At 35.3% G+C, this 21,946-nt stretch overlaps 1 protein-coding gene across 1 annotated transcript in view; it reads left to right on the top strand.

Moving 5' to 3' along the window:
* Positions 1-19,098, top strand: part of KPNA4 (karyopherin subunit alpha 4) — a 45,186-nt gene extending 26,088 nt beyond the window's left edge. Inside the window, exons 12-17 of the mRNA XM_079766651.1 lie at positions 2,144-2,272; positions 3,650-3,754; positions 8,154-8,225; positions 9,777-9,939; positions 12,049-12,143; positions 14,301-19,098. Coding sequence (XP_079622777.1) covers positions 2,144-2,272; positions 3,650-3,754; positions 8,154-8,225; positions 9,777-9,939; positions 12,049-12,143; positions 14,301-14,399 — 663 coding nt within the window. The 3' untranslated portion in view covers positions 14,400-19,098. The remainder of the gene's footprint in view (positions 1-2,143; positions 2,273-3,649; positions 3,755-8,153; positions 8,226-9,776; positions 9,940-12,048; positions 12,144-14,300) is intronic.
* The last annotated feature ends 2,848 nt before the right edge of the window (positions 19,099-21,946 follow it).

Here is a 21,946-nt window from a genome sequence, read left to right as displayed (position 1 = left end):
GCAAATAAAATTTATTCAATAAATGATGGTGAAACTACTGGATGTCTACATGTGAAAGAATGAAGTTGAACCCCTATTTCATACCATATTTTAAAAATAGCTTAAAATGAATCAAATACCTAAGTGTAAGAGCTAAAAGTATAAACTTCTTAGGAGAAAAAACAGGCATAAATTTTTATGACTTTGGGTTAGTCAGTAGCTTCTTAGATATGACACCACAAGCAACAAAGGGGAAAAAATTAAATAAATTGGACTTTACCAGAATTTAAAACTTGTACTTCTTAGGACACCATCAAGAAAGTGAAAAGACATCCTGCAGAATAGAAGAGAATTTTGCAATAATATATTTGAAAAGGGACTTGTATACAAAATATGTAAACAATTCCTTCAACTTAACAATAAAAAGATAAGTAACCCAATTTAAAAATGGACAAAAGATTTAAATATAGTTTTCCCAAGAAGACATGTAGTTGGTCAATGAGCATATGACATGTTCAGCATCATTAGTCATTAAAGAAATGCAAATCAAAGCCACAAGGAAATACCACTTCATACCCACCAGGATGGCTATAATCAAAAAGACAGTAACAGGTGTTGGCAAAGGAGAAAGTGGAATCCTCATATACTGCTGGTGGGATTGTAAAATGACACAGCTTCTTTGGAAATTAGTTTGACAGTACCTCAAAAAGTTAGACATAGAATTATTACAGGACCCAGCAATTTCACTCTCAGGTATATATGCAAGAGAACGGAAAAAACATTTTCACACAAAAACTTGTACACAAATGTTCATGGCAGTATTATTCATAATAGCCAAAATGTGGAAACAATACAAATGTTCACCAACTAATGAATGGTTAAATAAAATGAAGTCTTTCCATGCAGTACAATATTATTTAGTCACAAAAAAGAATGAAATACTCATACATGCCACAACATGAATGCACCTTAAAAGCATTATGTTAAGTAAAAGAAACCAAATGTGAAAAGCCATCATCTACTATTTTATTCCAATGAAATGTCCAGAATAGGCAAATCCACAGGAATAAGCATAATGTGATTGCCAGTAACCTGGTGATGAGGGCAATGGGAATTACTGTTAATGGGTCCAGATGAAAATGTTCTGAAATTATATATTGGTTATGGTTGTACAACTTTGAATATACTAAGAACAACTAATTATTCACTTTGAAAAGATGAATTATATGTTATGTGAATTATATCTCAATTTTTTAAAAAGGAAACTGGGTTGTTTGTCTGTAGACAGAAAAATTAGCCAAAAAAATCTTTACCAGAAAATGACCTGATACAACTAAAGAAAATAATTGACAATTCAAATTCATATGAATAAGGAAATCCTATATAATAAAAGCCTAATATGCTAAGTGTCCTGTTGACCAGTCGGCTGTTCAGCCAATCAAAGCATAATATGCTAATGATATGCTAAGGCCACTAAACTGCTTGCTATGGTGTGCACTGACCACCAGGGGGGGGAAGACACTCCAACAAGTAGGTTAGCTTGCTGCTGGGGTCTGGCAGATCAGGACTGAGCTAGATGGGCCAGACACACCCTGGAGCCCTACCGCAGTCCCTCCCTGGCTGGCCAACCTCCCGCGTCTCTCCCTGGTCCCAGTCATGCACTGGTGGGGTCCCTCGGCCTGGCCTGCGCCTTCTCGCAATCCGGGACCCCTCGGGGGGATGTCGGAGAGCTGGTTTCGGCCCGATCCCCTAGGCCAGGCCGAGGGACCCCAGTGGGGCACGAATTTGTGCACCAGGCCTCTAATCTTATATATTAAGCAGACTCCTGCTTTCCTTCAGAAAAGGCACTTTGTTTTTGTTAACCTATTGAAACACTAAACCTAAAATCTAAAGTACTACCTTATTTTCTTTATGGCCCAAATTACTGTCTAAAATTATCCTTATTTGTTTATTGACTGATTTCTACAATAATGTAAGCTTCATAAGAGGGGGATTTGTATTGTATTCACTCTTCTGTTCCTAAGTCAGTGTCTGACACAGCTTTTTCAAAAAGGATAGGTTTGAATGAATGGATGGATCTTTCATAATCTGCCAGACATACCTCTCTGGTAAGAAGGAATATTTCACATAGAACAACATCTCATTAAATCTTTTTATGTGTCAGACTGCTGCACTTCGAGCTGTGGGCAACATTGTTACTGGAACTGATGAGCAGACACAAGTAGTTTTGAACTGTGATGCTCTGTCACATTTCCCAGCACTCCTGACACATCCCAAAGAGAAAATTAATAAAGTAAGTATTTTTAAACACTATTTAATAAATAATGTAAAATATCAGCAGTTTTTGTTTGTAAACTTAGGGACTCAGAACTGTGTATAATATCAATGTCAACTGTCATTTAGACATCAAGATAAAATATTTTATTCTTCTTAACATGAATTAGTATGTAATTTTCCATAAATAAGCCAATTATAAACAGTGCAAAATTGGCTCTCTTGGAAATGATGAAATAAAGATAATTGGGTGTTGAATGTTGTATGACTGGAAGTTTTTAATATGTAAGTTAAGTAATCTAGGTTTAATATTTTATAGGTACTTAATAGAAAGTGTGTGTGTGTGTGTGTGTGTGCGCGTGCTCGTGGAGGCTATTGAAAGGGGGCACTGACTGGTGATGCTGATATTGGAGTGCATCTGAGGCTGTTGTAGAAACATATGGGTTGTTGATTACAACATTGCTGATGATTATGACCCAAAAACAGCTCACCTAAGTAGCCTAACACCCTAAAATCTTTAACAGGTTCATTAAATGTGTTCCTGTGATCTGATCCAAAAGAGCCTAATGCACACTAGCTAATACTAATAGTTTTTAGAATAAAACTTGTTTACTAGTTTCTTAGAGAAAATGTTATCTTTAGTAAATTGATAAATCTGTTAAGTTTGCTAAATTATAGTCATATTCTACATAGGATGTTACGTAGATATTTTGCCTTGTTTCATGCTAACTGGTTTCAGTGTTCATGTATTATCTATAAAACTTGTAAAAACTTGTGAACATTTCAACCAAAGTGGCGCCATTGTGGTATAAAGAGTAGCTTAAAAAGATCCTTAAGGTAGACCAATAAAGCAGTCAAACATCTGGTTCTGCTTTAGCTCTTGAGAGACTTGGGTCAGTGAATTATTACAAATAAGTACATTAAAGCAACCCACTATTTCATTTTTCATGTCTCAATTATGGATAATTGAGATTTACCTACTTTGGCTAGGACTCTTGATCAGAATAGGATAGAAAATAGAGCACATTATGTGAAGGGATGCTGAATCTGTTTACAGTAGTTTTAGCATTTGTATTTGTGTTACAGCCCATTGACTCCTTAGTATTTGTTCAGCCAATCTTCTTTTCGGTTTTAGTGTTTGGGAAATTGCTTTCAAGAATTCTCTAGAAGGGTTATTTAGTTCATTATGACTTTAATTAGGACCATTAGCATTTTGTTCAAAGAAAACATGAAAAAGGGATAGAGAGGTTGAGATTCCTAAAATTTTTATTATGGAAAATTTTTTTATTATTCAATAATAAAATCATTTGGACATTGTAGTGAAGATGTTTTTTCTTAGTTCGGATGCAGATTTTATTTTTTTAATGAGAAACATTGAAGGGGTCTTGTCCTACAGGAAGCAGTGTGGTTCCTCTCTAACATCACGGCAGGAAATCAGCAGCAGGTTCAGGCAGTAATTGACGCCAATCTTGTCCCAATGATAATACACCTTTTGGATAAGGTAAGAAAATTATCTTGTTGTATCTGAGTAAGAGTAAAGGGTTTAAATTTAACAAATTAAATTTAACCTATGTGGCTCGATTGGAGTGTTGCTGTGCACCTAAGGGTCATGGGTTCCACCCTGGTAGAAGCACATACCCAGGTTGCATGTTTAATACCCAGTTGGAATGCATGCCGGGAGACAGCTGATCGATGCTTCTCTCTTTCTCTCCCTCTCTCTCTTCACTGTCTCTGTGTCTGTCTGTCTCTCTCTCTTTTTTCATCCTTCTCTCTAAAATCAATTTTTAAAAAAACTAAAAAAATTTTTTTTAAACTAAATTATGCAAATGTATGCTTTTCTGTTTATTTAAGTAGAACCTATACAGTTGGCATGAATACTATCACAAAGTGGTATTAATATTAAAACTTTCAAACCCAGCAGTTTTTATATACAAGAAACATTTCTTTTTAGGAACCCTTGATCTTTCTATATCATTCTTTTACTAAAATTACTATTGTCCTTGGATTTGTTAAACATTCATATTATTACTACTGATTATACATGCTTAATGTATTGTGCTAAGCACTTTAAATATATTACCTCATTTAATACCTTTGCTATATGAGGTTAAGAATTATCCCATTTGACAGATGAAGAAACTATGGTATAGACCAATAAATTGCCCAAGATCTAACTGCAAGTAAGTGTACAATTTAATCATATGTTTGTATCATACCTCATGTTTACATTAACATTTGAGAAAGAGACCATTTAAAATGTCACAATCAGCCCTAACCGGTTTGGCTCAGTGGATAGTGCGTCGGCCTGTGGACTCAAGGGTCCCAGGTTCAAGCATGTACCTTGGTTGCGGGCACATCCCCGGTAGAGGGTGTGCAGGAGGCAGCTGGTTAATGTTTCTCTCTCATCAATGTTTCTAACTCTCTATCCCTCTCCCTTCCTCTCTGTAAAAAAATCAATAAAATATATTTTTTTAAAAATTAAAATAAAATAAAATGTCACAATCACAGTATGAGGGTTTTTTCTGAACACTGGTCTATAAAGAGACAATATTTCTATCTTATTTTTCTCCATGTTTTCTACAAACTTTGGGTAGAAGCTATTTCTTATAAACTGTTAGATTAGGCTTAGTTTGTAAGGCAAGAATCCTTATGCACTACTCTACTTTCTAATGATTCACATCAGGAGACACATTCTGTCCTGCTTCAAGTGATACTGAGATTGATGAGTGAGGTCAGGTGTTCTCAGCCTATGCCAGCTGATTATTATTAAGTTAGACATCAATCTTTCACATAATGGCATTTATTGATGATCATTGCCTGGATCCTTATTTTACTAAGAAATGCAAAATGCTTCTAATTTTGTCATTCTTTATGTATTTGCCATTATTCTTCAATAAAGAACTTTTCCTTATTAACTATAGTTTTACAGGGTAACATTTTACATAGGCAAGGCCGGATAAATGCTTGATTCTTGCTTATTATCACTCAATTTTTAGAATAACTGCATTTCCTAACAACCTCAAAAGTAGACTAGGGTGGAATTTTTAATATTATTAAGAAATTATGGATATTTTTGTCCATTATAGTTCTTGCTGGCACTCAGGTTCCCTGACCAATAGGAACCTCTTAAATTTGGTGTCTGGTTTTTGTTTTATTTTTTTACATCACCTTATAGTTTTGAGAGCTTCTTTTTAGGTATGACATGATTCCCAGGCTTATCCTGTATATTTTCTGACCTAGACCTTGAACTATTTCTGCAGGATGTCCTGGTTCCTTTTTGTAGAGAATTGTATTTCCGGATCATAGTTCAGGTACTAAGGATGATCATTGCTACTGTATGTACAAGGTTGTCTTTGTTTCTAGGCCTGAGTGAACAAAAGAGGTGATAATGTATTTTTTAGAAAGTGAAAAATATATTGTAATGTTGTGAACATGAAAATTTATAAAAAACAAATCATGAATGAAAGGAAGCTATTGGATATTGCTGTCTATTTAAGATAATAGTGTTTTATTTTCACTTCTTTGTTTTTATATTCTCATCTTTATTCTGGAAATCTTCCTGAAAAGATTGAGGATATGTGAGATATAAAATCTATCAAAATAAAACCACACTGCCATAACAACATGAATATTCCATTTTTAAAATATTGGTTTTGGTTATATAATGCATTTATGTGGTTTCCAAGTAAAAAATACATACCTTTTGTTTTAGTTAAAAGGGCTAACCTACATTTCTGTCCATTTCTCCTTATTCTCTCCCTTCCTTTACAGATAATAGTTTTTGTTTTTGGTTTATATCTTCATTGTTTCTTCTTTAAATATAAGCAAATGCCTCTGTACATGCTCATTTTCCTACCTGCCGGGGGTCTTAATCCAGCATCTAGAAGGGTTCAGGAATCTGGAGAAGGTGCTGTGTAGAAATTAATAAAGAGTCCAGAGACGAAACATAATTTTGAAAGGCATTTTGGAGAGCTAGAGGAGACTTAGCTAAAGGGACCAAGTTCTCTTGTCTCTCTGGACCCCTTGCTTTTTATTAACACAAATTGTCCTAAGGCAAGGTAGATAATACACATCAAAGGCCAAGGTTTAGTAATTAGAATCCATTGTGAGATTGGGGGAACTGCCTAAGGCTGTTCAGGTGTTTGGCCAGTAGGAGGCAATAACATGTAGATTGAAATGCCCTCAGCTGTCTAGCAGCAAGCAATCATTTAATGCATCCTTTTTATAAGGGTTTGGGGAAATGCCCTCAGCCATTCCAGATGATTCAGCCCTGCTAACATGATGGAATTAGCTGCTGGCACCTACTATTTCTTTTTTTTTTCTTGCATTGCTTTTTAAAAAATACTTCTTTTGAAATATTATCCTGGAGATCACTCCCATTACATGAGCTTTCTTATTCTTTTTTCTTATTTTTGTTGTAGCTACATAGTACTCCACTGTATATATGGATGTGCTATAATGTATTCAACTTATTTTATTTTTGAGATGTTCCTAGTGTTTTGCTATTAAGTCGTACTTTAAAAAGTAGTTTGTAAATTTGTGTGTGTGTGTGTGTGTGTGTGTGTGTGTGTGTGTGTGTGTGTGTGTGTGTTTTGCACTCCTAACAGATATTTGGAGTTAATCAATCTAATAAGGGTAGATATCCCGCTGCAGTTTTACTTTTCATTCCTCTTATTTATATATATTTTTCTTAATACATCATAAGCATTCTTCCAGGTTGCTAGCCTTCTTAAAATTTAATAACTAGTTATTATTTCATTCAGTAGATTTACTATAATTAATTATTCCCCTGTTGTTGAGAATTTGAGTTGCTTTTACTTTTATTTTAAATATATTTTTATTGATTTCTGAGAGGAAGGGAGAGGGATAGAGAGAGAGAAACATCAATGATGAGAGAATCATTGATCGGCTGCCTTCTGCATGCCCCCTACTGGGGATCCAGCCCACAACCCAGGCATGTGCCCTTGACCGGCATCGAACCCAAGACCCTTCAGTCCACAGGCCAACACACTAGCCACTGAACCAAACTGGCTAGGGCTGCTTTTACTTTTTAACTGTTATGTGCTGCTAAAACAATATATAGATAGATATATAGTATTACCTTGTTTTAAATTATTTTCTTGGTAAATTATTAAAAGTGAGATTACTAACTCACATGACAAATAATTTTTAACTATATTTTCCAATTTATATTTGAAAGGAAATATATGATAGTAATGTTTTCATCATAATCTTATAATGGTGGGCATTATAATTTCTAAAACTTATATGTTTAAAATGATACTTTCTTTTAATTTGACATTTCTTTGATTAAATTGTACATCTTTCTGAGGGGTTTTTTTTACCATTTTATTTTATCCTTGACTTTATTTAATCTGATATTATTGAACAATAATATATATCAAGTCATAACAAGTCTCCATGTATTTAGGGTAAATTGGATTCTAAGGCGTATTTTAATAAGTAAAAATTATGTGCCTATAGAAAGGCTAGCAGTAAACCTGGGGAAATATTTAGCAGTTGAAAAATCAGATAAATCTGTTAAGTTCGCTAAATTATAGTCATATTCTACATTGGGGTGGGGTGTGGAAGGATTGAGCAAAAAAAGAGAAAAAAACTCATGAACACGAATAACAGTGTGGTAATGGGTGGGGTGTGTATTAGAGGAAGATATAGGGGGATAAATCGTGATGGGCGGAGACTTGACTTGGAGTAGTGAACACAATACAGTGTACACATGATATGTTGTGGAATTGTGCATCTGAAACCTGTATAATTTAGTTAACTAGTATTACCCCAATAAATTCTTAGAAAGGTGGGAAAAAGAAAACTCATTTCAGAAAACATTTTTTCCATTTTACTTTGTATTGCATTTTGTATCCTTTGCTTTGCTTTTGCAGGGGGATTTTGGCACTCAGAAAGAAGCTGCTTGGGCCATAAGTAACTTAACAATTAGTGGAAGGAAAGATCAGGTAAGTTCAGCTTTTATTTATTTCTTAGTGGATAGACTGTCGGCCTGCAGACTGAAGAGTCCCGGGTTCGATTCTGGTCAAGGGCATGCACTTCGGTTGCAGGCTCCTCCCAGGCCCAGGCCCAGGCCCAGGTCAGGGCTCGTGCAGGAGGCAACCAATCAGTGTGTTTTTCTCACACCGATGTTTCTGTCTCTCCCTCTCCCTTCCACTCTTTGTAAAAATCAATGGAAAAATATCCTCAGTGAGGATTAACCAAAAAAAAAATCATAATTTAAAATTTTAAAATAGTAGAAAGATAACAGACATTCTGTGATAGGTGTGTGTGTGTGTGACCTTGACTTCCTTTAGTTATAATTCATAGATGAGAAGTATTCTCTTTCCAACTTCTTGGCCTACAATTTCTACTTCTTTCTAATTTACAGTAAGATCGAAGCACTTATAGTCAGGGTTGGGTTGGTGTTTTTTGTTTGTTGTGGAGTTTTTTGGCTCTTTCACAGTATTAAGCCAGATGACTTTTTAGGTGAATTGGGCAGAATGAAACTGCCTCACAGATTCTAACAAATGAACAACAAAAATTTACAGCGTCTAAATACTCAACCAAAAAAGGCTGGGAGTACAAACTAGAGTGAGGAATGTGTGAATGAGTGAAGTCCTTAGGGCACAAAATTTAGAAAGGCATGCACTCTGGTTGTGCAGGTGTCACAGCTTAACATTGTGCCAAGTGGCAAAAAAAAATGGGTTTTAAAGGTCCCAGATATGTTTCATAGATAATTTTAAAAGGGTGAATTTGGAGCTGATAAGCAATAAACTGATAATTACCACAAATAAGCTATAGACTAATGGTGAGCAGTGAATCCACTTAAATAGGAATACAGAGCAGAAGATAAAAATTCATGTAGCCTAGCTGGTGTGGCTCAGTGGTTGAACTTCGACCTATGAATCAGGAGGTCACAGTTCTGTCCCTGGTCAGGGCACATGCCTGGGTTGTGGGCTTGTCCCCAGTAGGGGGCGTGCAAGAGGCTAGCTCTCTCCTCCCTTCCTCTCTGAAATCAATATAAAAAAATTTTAATTTAAAAATGCATGTAAATAACAGCTAACTATATAGAAATGATAGGAAAGTATTATGAAAATATTACAGAACCAATAGAATAGTGAATAGAAGGTGGCCACGGATATGAGAATGCCAAATGCAACAGTAAAGAGCCAATGGATGCTCTCACGTTGAACAGTTGTAGTTCTTTAAAAAATATTCAGCCTCTTAACTAATATTTTAATTTCTTCATCTTAAAGGGGAAAGGATCTTTGAAAAAAGTGTTCCTTATGGCAATGAAATGTTTCATATGAAGTTGAGTGATTCATTCACTTTCAGTTAATTTATTTTCTAAGTTTAAGAAAAATAAACTTACTATATAAAAAAGAAAAGGAAGTTTGATTAATGTAGTCTAACAACATGTGAGAGATGAGGTCATACTCAAAATTTTACTTCAATGAGATAATAAGGTACACAAAGTTCAGTTATGCTTAATATATCATGGTGTCTTTATTCTTCAGGTGGCCTGCCTAATTCAACAAAATGTTATTCCACCTTTTTGCAACTTGCTGACTGTAAAAGATGCACAAGTTGTGCAAGTAGTGCTCGATGGACTAAGTAATATATTAAAAATGGCTGAAGATGAGGCAGAAACCATAGCCAATCTTATAGAAGAATGTGGAGGTAAGTTTACTATAAGCTATTACTACACATTCTAATATTCTTTTTGTAACTATTTTCTGACTAATAAAGTACTCCTGTGTTTTTCTGTCTTAGATAATTAATAACAGAATAAAGTAAATACGTTAAATATGTTCTATATGTACAGTCCTGCTCCGCTTCTTGCATATTCTTAGGTAACTGAATTGCTGCCATATATTGAACAGGCATTGTACTAAGGTACTTGGAAGACAGTGGTAAATAAGACACAGTTTTTGCCCTCAAGGCATGTAGTCTAGTATGGAGATAAGTATAAACTGATTTAATGTGCTAATTACCCTAATAGAAATGTACAACAAAATGAAATACCTAATTCATCCTGGAAGAAGCAGGAAGTCACACCTGAGCTGGATTTTGAGAGATGAATAAGGATTAATAAAGTAAAAAGGGATGAAAGGTGTTCCAGGCAGAAATAACACCATGAGCAAAGTCTGAGGTGAGAAATAGCATTCAGCAAATTATAAGCAGTTCAGTGTTGCTGAATCACAAAGTATGGGGTAGGAACTGCCAAAAGATGAAGCTGAGACATGGCAAATAAGCAGGCCCCTATAATCTTATAAGCTTTTGTAGCACACTAGATACTTTATTCTAATTCTGTAGGGCAGTAGTTCCCAAATCTGGCTGTGTATCAGCCACCTGGAATGTAAACAGCACATTTTAGCTTTCAACTCTTAGAATTAACAAGTACACAAAACATGGAAGTTTCACATGTGACTGTGGAACAAAGTGTAAATGTTAACCTGGATAAGCATAAAAGTAAAGGTATTTTTGACAGAAGTTGAGAAGTAAATGAAGAAAGGTGATAATAACAGAACTACTTCAACTTAGTAAAGGAGTGCAGAGGCTTGAAAATTACTAAGAGGTTAGTATTTTTAAAGTGACAAATAGAATAACAAAGAAAATAATGCATAACTATCAAGTTAGGAACAGAAGATGGGAAATAGTGTTAGGGGACTAATTGGAAAGTAAATACCAGAAAAATTAAAAATGGGCATAGTAGGAAAGTATTAGTAATTAGGCCATAACAAATGATGGCCCAGTAAGTGATTATAGAGACAAAGGGGAGTTCGAAAAATTCAAGAAATGGAGGCTTTTAGGCTTTTAAGATTTGATTGTAGAGTATTGAGGAAAAGAGAACTTAGGCTTTCTCTTAGATTTCAAACTGTTATCACCAAGTAATACATTAGAACTAACAGTTTAAATGAGTAAAGGCAAATAACAAGTTGTGTTTTGGACAGTTCAAGTTTTAGGTAACTGTGAAATGTCCTGGTGGAATTATATCATGCCGGCATTTAAATTTTGTGAATGTGAAGCTCAATAGATTTACAGATCCTCAGCTTATATTAGTAGCCAAATTTTTTAATGGGAGGGCCTCATAAGGAAAATGTAGAATGGAAAATGAGCCCAAAACAATTATCACCATTTAAGAAAATACAGGAAGAACAGTCGTGAAAGGGCAATTTCATTATTTTTCAGAGACCTTGAAATTACTACTCCTAAAAAGCAAAACAAGACCTAATTTGCATACCAACAGGTTAAGTTTATGTATTTTTAATGTTTCTACCTATGATTTAACAAACTCACTAATGTTTACAGGGCAAATTCCATTTTTTCCCTGAAATACTATGGTTGATCTTATTATAATTAACTGATGTCTTAACATTTATTTATTAATTACCAGTATAGTAAATTTTTTTTCATATATACTCGCTAGAAAAACTTGGCAGATGCTAGAAAGTGGAATGAATCTGCTTTTAACAAACAAAAGCAATTTTACATGTTATTGCTCCATATAAACATTGTGATTATATAATACTCTTCTGAATAGGTAGATGTCCCATTGCTTAATCATTTATATGCATTTAAACACTCAGGTTGTTAATTTTTTAAGTAAACATGCTATATCTTTGTGCATAAAATCTTTTTATTTTTTAAGATTCACCCTTAGAATAGGTTCCCAAAAATTGTAGATTTGCAATTCAATAATTGGATATGTGGTTCAAGATTATTGTAACTTTTTTTGTCAGTACTTTTTAGGTATTACTCTATTTTACTTTATAAAATCTTTTGCAGGACTGGAGAAAATTGAACAACTGCAAAATCATGAAAATGAAGACATCTACAAATTGGCCTATGAGATCATTGATCAGTTCTTCTCTACAGATGATGTATTTAATAACTTTATAGTTTTCTTAATATAAGTCTACATGAAATAATATATTAAGCTAGGGTATATACTTAAGGGAAATGGAATTAAAATAGGTATATGACGGTAATATCACTTGTTTCAGAAACATAATTATTTAATATTTCAAAGTCCCTCAGGGCATTAAAAAGTAGTACTAGCTCTGATAGCAGAAAAGTTAGGTATATTTTCTTGACACTGAACAAGACAAGCTTTGTTTTTCACTTGATGTCTTTATAGTTCTCATATTTTATATTTTAATAGCATAATATGTTTATAAACAAAACAGTGATAGTAGATGCCCTGTAATAAATTCTTCATGACAATAATTAGTTAATCCACTTTTGACTATATTCTCACTGTTACTTTTAGTTGATGACCCAAAACAAATATGAAGATAGGTAGATAAATTGAAAACAATAAATCATCAAAAAAGATGTGTCCATATAATGTGAAGTATAATATATAAAAGTATCTTATGTGGTAATGGAAATTAAAGTATTAACTTAATTTTTAGTATTGCCTCTTTGGAAAAGTAAGCCTAAATTAAAAGCAATTGTTCCTTAGAAAATTATAATGGTTAGATACCACCACCAGTGAATTTCTTGAATGATTTTCTCAACATTTTAATGAATTAGTCTTATACACAAACTTTTTCACATTATCAAAAGCGTAGAATATTATTAAACTTTTTTTAAAATCCTCACCCAAGGATATTTTTTATTGATCTGAGAGAGAGAAACATTGCTCGGTTTCCTCCCATATGCATCCAGACCAGGGATCGAACCCACAACCAAGTATGTGACCTGATTGGGAATCATACCTGCAACCTTTTGGTGACGATGCTCCAACCAACTTAGCCACCCGACCAGAGCTAAACATTTTGTTAAGCATGTATTACTCAAACACAACCTGACAAAGACAAAACCAGTCATGTGCCATATAACAGTCAAGAATGGACCATGCAAATGATGGTGTTCCATAAGATTATAATGATGGAGCTGAAAACTTCCTATTGCCTAGTGATGTCATGGACATCACAGTGTCATACCCCAGTGATTACTCATGTGAAGCTGGTGTAGCAAAAACCTACTCTGCTGCCAGTCATACAGAAGTTTATCATTACAATGACAGTGATAGACAATATGTACCATCTAGGTTTGTGTAAACGTATCCCCATCGTTAATGCAGCTCATGACTACTAGAAAAGGAAGTTGTGGATTCTACTTATAGGTGATTAAACCATTTAAATATCAAGTCCTTTAGATGATCAAGTCCTATTTAGAATATAATGCCAGTTTAAGTAAATCAGAAATAAAATCCAGAAAAAGCATATTCTTTTAAGGGTAGCTTTTATCACAAGTCTTTAAAGTTGGATTTTTGGAAGTCCTAATTTGCAAGTAGATATACACAAGGCATTATGATTTTTAATACCTCAACATGCAGTTTTTGTTATTCTCTTACATTGTGAAGATAATTCAGGGGGTGTGCACATTTATAGGAACTTCACTATAGGCTCATAATTTTGTGGTATTTTATAAAAGAACCTTTAGATATAAAGCATATAGAACATTATTTATCAGTTAATAGCTATTATTTTACTATTTTAAGCCCAAATGTCATTTGTCTCCCAGCTGGAGTGGTTCAGTTGGTTAGAGCTTTATCCTGTGCACCAAAAGGTTGACGGTTTGATTCCTGGTCAGGGCACACACCTGGGTTACGGGTTTGATCCCCAGTCGGAGTGCATACAGAAAGCAACTGAAACAAAAATTAACCAGAGATTATACCTATTTTAAAACTGGTGGCATTAATTCTTTAATGTCATCTTATCTATTTGCCCAGGTACAAGGGAAATTATAGTGAGTATCCTCTCAGTTTAAAATGTATGACCATCTCCAATTTATTACTTATATTTCATTCTTTTAGAAGATATCCATCTTGCATATTCTCAAGTTTCTTCTCATTTTGGCATCCTTAAGAAAAAGTCTTTACAAAATGTTTCAGCTTTCTAAAAGGGATGGTAGGATAATGTTGACACATTATCTCACTCATACTTTTTAAAGGGAAATGGGAATATTACTATAATGCTATTTATATATACTTTTAAACTAATTATCTTTTTTTTTCTTTTTTCTCTTAGATTGATGAAGATGCTAGCCTTGTTCCAGAGGCAATACAAGGTGGAACATTTGGTTTCAATTCATCTGCCAATGTACCAACAGAAGGGTTCCAGTTTTAGAAAGATGCTGTGGAAGTTAGGTACAATGCAGCACTGAGATATATATATATATATTCATATATATAAAAGGGTTTGATCCATCAAGCTTGGCTCATGGGATCTACTGCTGCATTAAATCGGGAAAGAAAATGTGAAGATTTCATTTGGAATCACAGAAAATGCCCAAATGAGGTCAAGATGGCGAGTGGGTGCGAGTGAGAATGAGTGGCAAAGTGTAATGAAAACTTTACATGAATGCTTATTTAGGTTGATCAAAGTGAAAAGGGCTACAGGTCACAGATCTTCAGTGCCTGAGAAGAAACATTCAACGTTGACTTACTCTACATCAATTGAGGGAGAGTGCAGTACTGTCATCTTCAAGCCTTGTAAGCATAAAAGAGAATAGGATGCCCATTTAAGTCAAAGGAAAATGAGCCCAGGCCTTGCTATGAAGCAGTGTGTGAATGGACAGTGTTGAGTGAATGTCTGGCTCAATGAGAGAGCCAGGTTCATCTTTCAAATCTAGGGCTCTTCACTCATGAAGCAGACTCCTAGTCCTGGAGTGACTGTGTATGAGAGTGTGGTTGTGGTGCTGTATGTGAACGCATGCAAGCTTGATTCGCCTTCAGGGGGCTGATAACAAACCTAGTAAATCATCAAAATGAGATCAGAAGTGTTAATGTACACTGGACATGAAAACAAAGACCGGTTTAGCAGCAGACATTGGTTTACTCTGCAGCCTGTGTTTTCTATTTCCCCTTTCCTTCTCCCCACCCCCTCCTTTTTTTTTTCTTTCTTTCTTTTTTTTTTTTTTTTTTTTTTTTTTAGTTTTTTTTTTTTTTTTTTTTTTTACTTTTTTTCTTTTTTTTAAGTTTTGTTTTTTGTTTTGGGGGATTTTTTTTCTTTTTTTTTTTTTTTTTTTTAGTTTACCTAGTATGGCTTTTTAGTTGCTTCTCAAGTCAGAAAACTTTTCAGGAAGGTTTCCCTGTGCATTTGCACCAGATGAATGTTTGATGCTATGAAAAGCTTTCCATATCATCAGAACTAATTTGTGTAGATTTTTGCATGGAAAAAAAATCAAATTTCCCTCAAAATAGACTGTGTTGCAGTACACATGTTGCCATAATAGTATAAACAGTAAAATGTGCTTTAAAAAGCCATCCTTTTCATTTTCAGAGATAACATAAAGATCTTTGCATGAGGTAAATCTACAACATAGTTTATTTTTAGATTTTGTTAAGTCCTGTAAAGAAGAAGAAAAAAGTTTCAGTTGTAGTAGAATACCGTGCTGTGTTTAAATGTTATTTGTTTTCAAACTTTGTTTTCTATGAAAATGATATGGAAACTTCTAAAATCGAATTTGGTGCATATGTACTGCTGAATAAAGACTGATGAAGAGGTTTGAATAGATGTACAAATCAAGTAATGGTTTGAACACCTTTAATAATATGCCTAATCTGTTCAATTGTTTTAGAATCTTTTTATCTTAGATGTAGGCAGCCATGAACAATCTATTTTGAGCCACTTTAGGGAGAAAACTTTGTATTTTTAAGACTTGCATAAGAGTTATGCAAGTGGTTTTTATAAATTGGAATAATACCTCAGTTTTGAGGTTATGCACACTAAATTAAATGTGACATAAATTAATTTGTACAAAAAGAACTCTTTATAAGGTGGCTCATTGTAGGAAATCCTGTGCCTTCCCCTTTGAGCACAAGTGTTGCATGAACAACAGTTTGCTATAAGAAACATACCAGATTAGCCACCATTAGCATCTATATCTACTTTGTGTTTAAGAATCAACTGGTAAATCTGAAACACTGTAGAATGGATAAAAATTATTTTGTGATCATAACTCTTTGTTGAACTAGAGTATTTTTGCAGCATTCCTTGTCATCAGAAACATGGTTAAAGTTTAAAACTAGAAGCAGCAGAAAACTAGCTTGTAAAATTTATCCAAGTAGAGTGCAGGCTAGGCTGTGTTGGGGAAATAAACATTAAACTTAAGCAATGTTTTACATGGGGTGTGTTGTTTGCTGTGTGGATTTTTTTATACACATTAATGTAAAGTTAGAGTATAACTCAATGTATTGTATTCGCTTGTCTTTCTAAATAAGCTTTTGACCTAGAACCAACATAACAGAACATATTTCTTCAGTTCTGTAATTTCAATATAAACATTAATATTTTAATCCACTGAATTTGTTCAGATAACACCATCTGTACTTCTGCTTTCTCCCTATCAAAATCAAAGTTTTGACCTTTCTTCATTCTTCCAGCAAAATCGACTGAGAGACTTGAGCTATATTTTAAGTATTACTGTAACTTCAACATACAGTTCTTAATGATAGATTGCGTATAAGGCATGGTTTTTATAGAAGGCTCAAGTTATCACAAGGTGAACATAACAATACATGATTCATGTTTCTTAGCAATAAAAAATTTTGTTCGAAGTAAGCTGATGAGGTTATAGTAGGCCAAATGATTTTATAGAATAGTTATCCTTTATATATACACTAGAGGCCTGATGCACGAAATTTGTGCAAGAGTAGGCCTTCCTTCCCCCAGCTGCCAGCACCGGCTTCCCTCGCAGCCCTGGCTTTGCCTGGAAGGTTGTCCAGAGGACGTCCAGTCTAATTAGCATATTACGCTTTTATTATTATAGCTACTAATTGTAGGTGATATTAACATCTCTGAGTACAAGGGCTACCTGATGGTCTAAATATTTCCTTTCTACCCATGGTCCATGGTCCCATACAGGACCTTGATATTCTAATACAGGGGTGGGGAACCGTTTGGATATTTATAACATCATTTGGGGGCCATACAAAGTTATCAACTTAAAAATTACCCTGCTATATTTGGTCAAACTTTTAATTAACTCACCCCTAATGCCTTGGTAGGGCCAGACCAAATGATTTCAAGGGCCTATATGGCCCTGGGGCTGGTCGTTCCCCACCCCTGTTCTAATAGAATTCTAGGAAGGACTTTACCATGTGTGAAATTTGTTTCAGCTCAGCTAACAATTCACCACAGCCAGTGACGTAGGAAACATTCATTTTTAACATAGAACATTATTTGTGATGAGGGGGGAAATGAAATAAGCCTTTACTTGGCTTCTCATGTTTAAAATGCATTTTTGGAGTATTGAGCTCTTTCAAGTGCTATAAAAATATGAATGTCAGTATGAGAGTAGCTGTGGTCTAAATATATTTTTTAAAGTTTTTTTTTTCTTTCTATTGTGTGTCATGATGGATTTAGTACTTTCCACATTACTCTGAACCAAACCCAGAATATTCCTATAATTGAAGTTCATGACTATTAAAAATATATCTGGGTGATTTTTTAATATTTAGTTTCAGCTTACAGATTTATTTTTTGTTTTTTTGTAAAGTGACTGGGTTTATTGTAATATAATTTAATTTCTAGAACCCTATTTGGGTTCTCCATGGCCTCAGTTTCCTCAGGAAGAGAAATTAAGCTAAGCTTTGGCTTTAAGAAATTACGTCTTTTCTGTTGCTGTATAACAGATTATCGAGAACTTAGAGTTTAAGACAACATATTTATTATTGCACAGTTTCTGTGGGTCAAGAGTCCAGGTACAGCTCAGGCTCTCACAGGCTACAGTCAAGGTTTCATCTGAAGCTGGTCCGCTTCCATACTTCTGTTGCAGAATCCATTTCCTTGCAGCTCTAGAACTCATGGCTGCTTGCTTCAAGGCCTGCAGGAGAAATCTCTGATTTCGGAGAAAGTCCTAAGCCTGCTCTTAAAGGAGTCGCATGATTAAGTCAGGCCCACCAGAAGTGAACTCCCTTTTCATTAACTCGAAATCGAACTGATTAGTACCTTGATTACACCTGCAAAATCTCCCTTTGCCTGTGCTGTAGCTTTATCACAGGGTGATACACATTACATTCACAGATCCTGCCCACACTTGAGGGAAGGGGATTAAAAAGATCATGTACATCAGGAAATCTTGGGAGTCATCTTAAGAGTTCCGCCAACCACAAGGTAATAACAGTATTTAGATCTGGAGCAATTTAGAAAGTGATCAGCTAATAAGTTTATCTTTAGATCAAGGTCACCTGTGCGAATCGTAGGAAAATTGGACTAGCTCCTACCCCTTCCGCCTCCATGCATATATGTATAGTTTTAGAGGATCTGTTGGGCTCCATGAATTTCAGAGCATGGATGAACAATCTGTACCAACCTCCCCTTCAGATGAGAGGTGATTAATTACTAAGGGTCAGATAAGACCCAGATCTCAACTCCCGTACCATTGGAAGCTGTGCTTCCAGGTATTGATCTAAAATTCACTTAAGCTTGTGAACCAATACAAACAATGTTTACACAGCTTTTTCAACTATATTTTGAGGAATAGCTAATTATAGAAACGTGTCTCCGAGTTTTGATAATACAAGCATACCTCAGATATTTCAGGGTTTGGTTCCAGACCACCACAATAAAGCGAGTAACTTTTTTTGTTTCCCAGTGCATATAAAAGCTATGTTTTACACTATACTATAGTCTATTAAGTGTACAATAGCGTTGCCTAGAAAAACAATGTACATGTTTTAATTTTAAAATATTTTATTGCTAGGAAATGCTAACCATCCTCTGAGCCTCCAGTAAGTCATAATCTTTTTGCTGGTGGAGGGTCTTACCTTCAATTTGTAAAAAACAGCAACATGTGCAGTAAAACCAAGCGCAATAAAACGAGGTATGCCTGTATTTCTTTTTGAGTTTTCAAAATCGAATCTTCCATCATAGATAGATAGCTAAGTTGGCCTATTTATAGTGAACAATAAATAGGCCAACTTAGCTTGAATCAAAAGCAATTACCATTGTTAATTTCTTAGATTTGATGGATTATTTACTTCATGAGTATAAAATTTAATAAGAATCCATTGTCAACTATTTTGATGGTCGGTGTATCTGATGTGTTTTTGTACTCTCTCCCTCCCCCCCCCCCCACCCACCCAAGGAGTGAGGATATTTTTTCCATTGATTTTTAGGGAGGGGGAAAGGGAGAGTCATCGATCGGTTGCCTCCCAAACACACCTCTATAGTATGTGCCTGGAATTGAACCCGAGACCCTCTGGTGCATAGGCTGATGTTCACGCTCCAACCACTGAGCAACACCGGCCAGGGCCTTACTGTCGTCTTGATTATTTTACTCATTGGCAGAATTCATTAAATACAAGCCAATAATTTAATATGACTAGGAGGGAAAAATTTGCCCAGACATTTGTTCCAACATTTTCAAGCACTACTAGCAGATCCATGCCTAACAACTTGATATTTTGAACATTTAGAGCTAAAATAATTTTTTGGTTAAACACATTAACAAAATACATGCTTTTAAAAAGTACAATAAAAATAAAAGTTACACATAGATGTCTTTAAATCAAATCAAGGTGTATATTGATATTGTAATCTAAATCCCTAAGTTAAACGAAGATGGCATTCCAGTGTGATCAGAAGCAACAGGGGACTGTATTGCCAACTAGCACGTCAATAATGTGCAGGGAGGGTAAATTAAATATTTTCCCCTAGCAGTTCCATTAATTTTTAATATGCTTTTAAATTCGGGCCCTTTAGGTGACAAATTTGGGTCAGGATGTCCATTTCAAGCTCTGCTGTTTATAAAATTGATTTGACAGCTGCTGCTTTGTTCCCTATCTCCATGAATGTCCACTCCCCTCTAAAGTTCTTCAAAATGGTTCTTGCATCCTTTCACTTATTTCCATTTTTATTCCTTAGTCAAACCATCATCTCTTTTCTTGAACCATTACAAAAGTGTGAAAATGGTCTCCCTCAGCCACTCTGCCCCGCTTCCAATCTGATCTCTGCATTGAAAACAGAATGAGGTATCTAAAAATCAAATCTGAGTGTGCCATCATTGTTAACTTGGACACTTCGTATCTTCTCACTGCTCTTAGAATAAAAACCAACATCTTGCCTAAACCGGTTTGGCTCAGTGGATAGGGCGTCGGCCTGCGGACTGAGGGGTCCCGGGTTCGGGTCTGGTCAGGGGCACGTGCCTTGGTTGTGGGCACGTCCCTGGTGGGAGGTGTGCGGGAGGCAGCTGATCGATGCTTCTCTCTCATCGATGTTTCTAGCTTTCTGTCCCTCTCCCTTCCTCTCTGTGGAAAATCAATAAAATATATTTTTTTAAAAAAAACCAACATCTTTTTTTTTTTTTTATCCTCACCCAAAGACATTCTTAGGGAGGGAGGGAGAGAGAAAAACATCATTTTGCCTTCTGTACATGCCCCTTAATGGGGATCGAACCCACAGCCCAAATATGTGCCTTGATCAGGAATCGAACTGGCAACCTTTGGATGCATGGGATGATGCTCAACCAACAGAGCCACTCCAGCCGGGCAAAACCAACATCCTTTTTATTCAAGTTATTGGAAATTTTAAGCATGTGCAAAACTAGAATAAAATAATGAATTCTCATGTACTAATCACCATTTTCAACCATCATCAACATATGGTCAATCTTTTTATCTCTGACCCACCCACCTTTCCTACTTCTCTGGGATATTTAGAAGCAAATCCTAGATATTATGTAGCTCTTAAAAATTGACTTTATTTTTTTAGCATAACCACAGTTCTATTATCACCTCTTTAAAAAACTGACGATTTTTTAATAGCAAGTATCTAGTTCATGTTCAAATGTCCTTGATTTAAGCCAAAATCATTATCATGGCTATGATCTTCTATTTTCTGGATCAAAGTTCTTTCTACTGGTGAATGGAATAAACAGGTATATCCATCAACAAATGGCTTTAGTGATCAATAAAAAGAAACTAATACACATGACAACATGAATGAACTTCAAATACACTATGCCTGATGAAAGCTAGAATCAAATAAATGCTTTATACCATCTGATTCCTATTATATGACAATCTGGAATAGACAAAACCATGGAGTCTCAAGTCAAAGGGTGAGCAGGCCTGCCGTTGCAGCATCAGACCAGTGGCTAGAGTGTATTGGAAATAGTATTGTAGTGCTGGGGGTTCAATCAACAGGTTCGTGCAAGATGATATGGATGATGTGAAAGCAGCCATAAGAAGGCTTCCTGAGAACTTGTACAACAATGATGTTTTGCATTAAGAGAGCACTGGTCCTGTCCACGAGATAGCAGATCTTGCCTAAAGAGCAGTGGACAAGCCCTGGCCAGTTTGGCTCAGTGGATAGAGCATCAGCCTGCAGATCAACGGTCCCGGGTTTGATTCCAGTCAAGGGAACGTACCTTGGTTGCAGGCTCCTCCCCGGCCCGGCCCTGGTCAGGGCTCCTGCAAGAGGCAACCAGTAGGTGTGTTTCTCTCACATCCATGTTTCTGTTTTTCCCTCTCTTTTCCACTCTCCCTAAAAATCAATGGAAAAATATCCTCGGGTGAGGATTAATAAAAAAAAAGAAAAGAAAAGCTGTGGACAAAATAGGAGGTGAATAATTGTACCTTGAACCATATTCGGGAAAGTAAAGAATGGGCAAAGAACCATGTAATCAAAATCTGTGGATGCATCTGTCCTCAGTATTTTAATGATGCTGT

The sequence above is a fragment of the Cnephaeus nilssonii genome (assembly GCF_951640355.1).
Source record: "Cnephaeus nilssonii genome assembly, chromosome: 3".
Classification (NCBI taxonomy): Eukaryota; Metazoa; Chordata; class Mammalia; order Chiroptera; family Vespertilionidae; genus Cnephaeus; species Cnephaeus nilssonii.
Note: the sequence above shows the minus strand (reverse complement) of the source record. Positions and strands in the feature narration are given on the sequence as shown.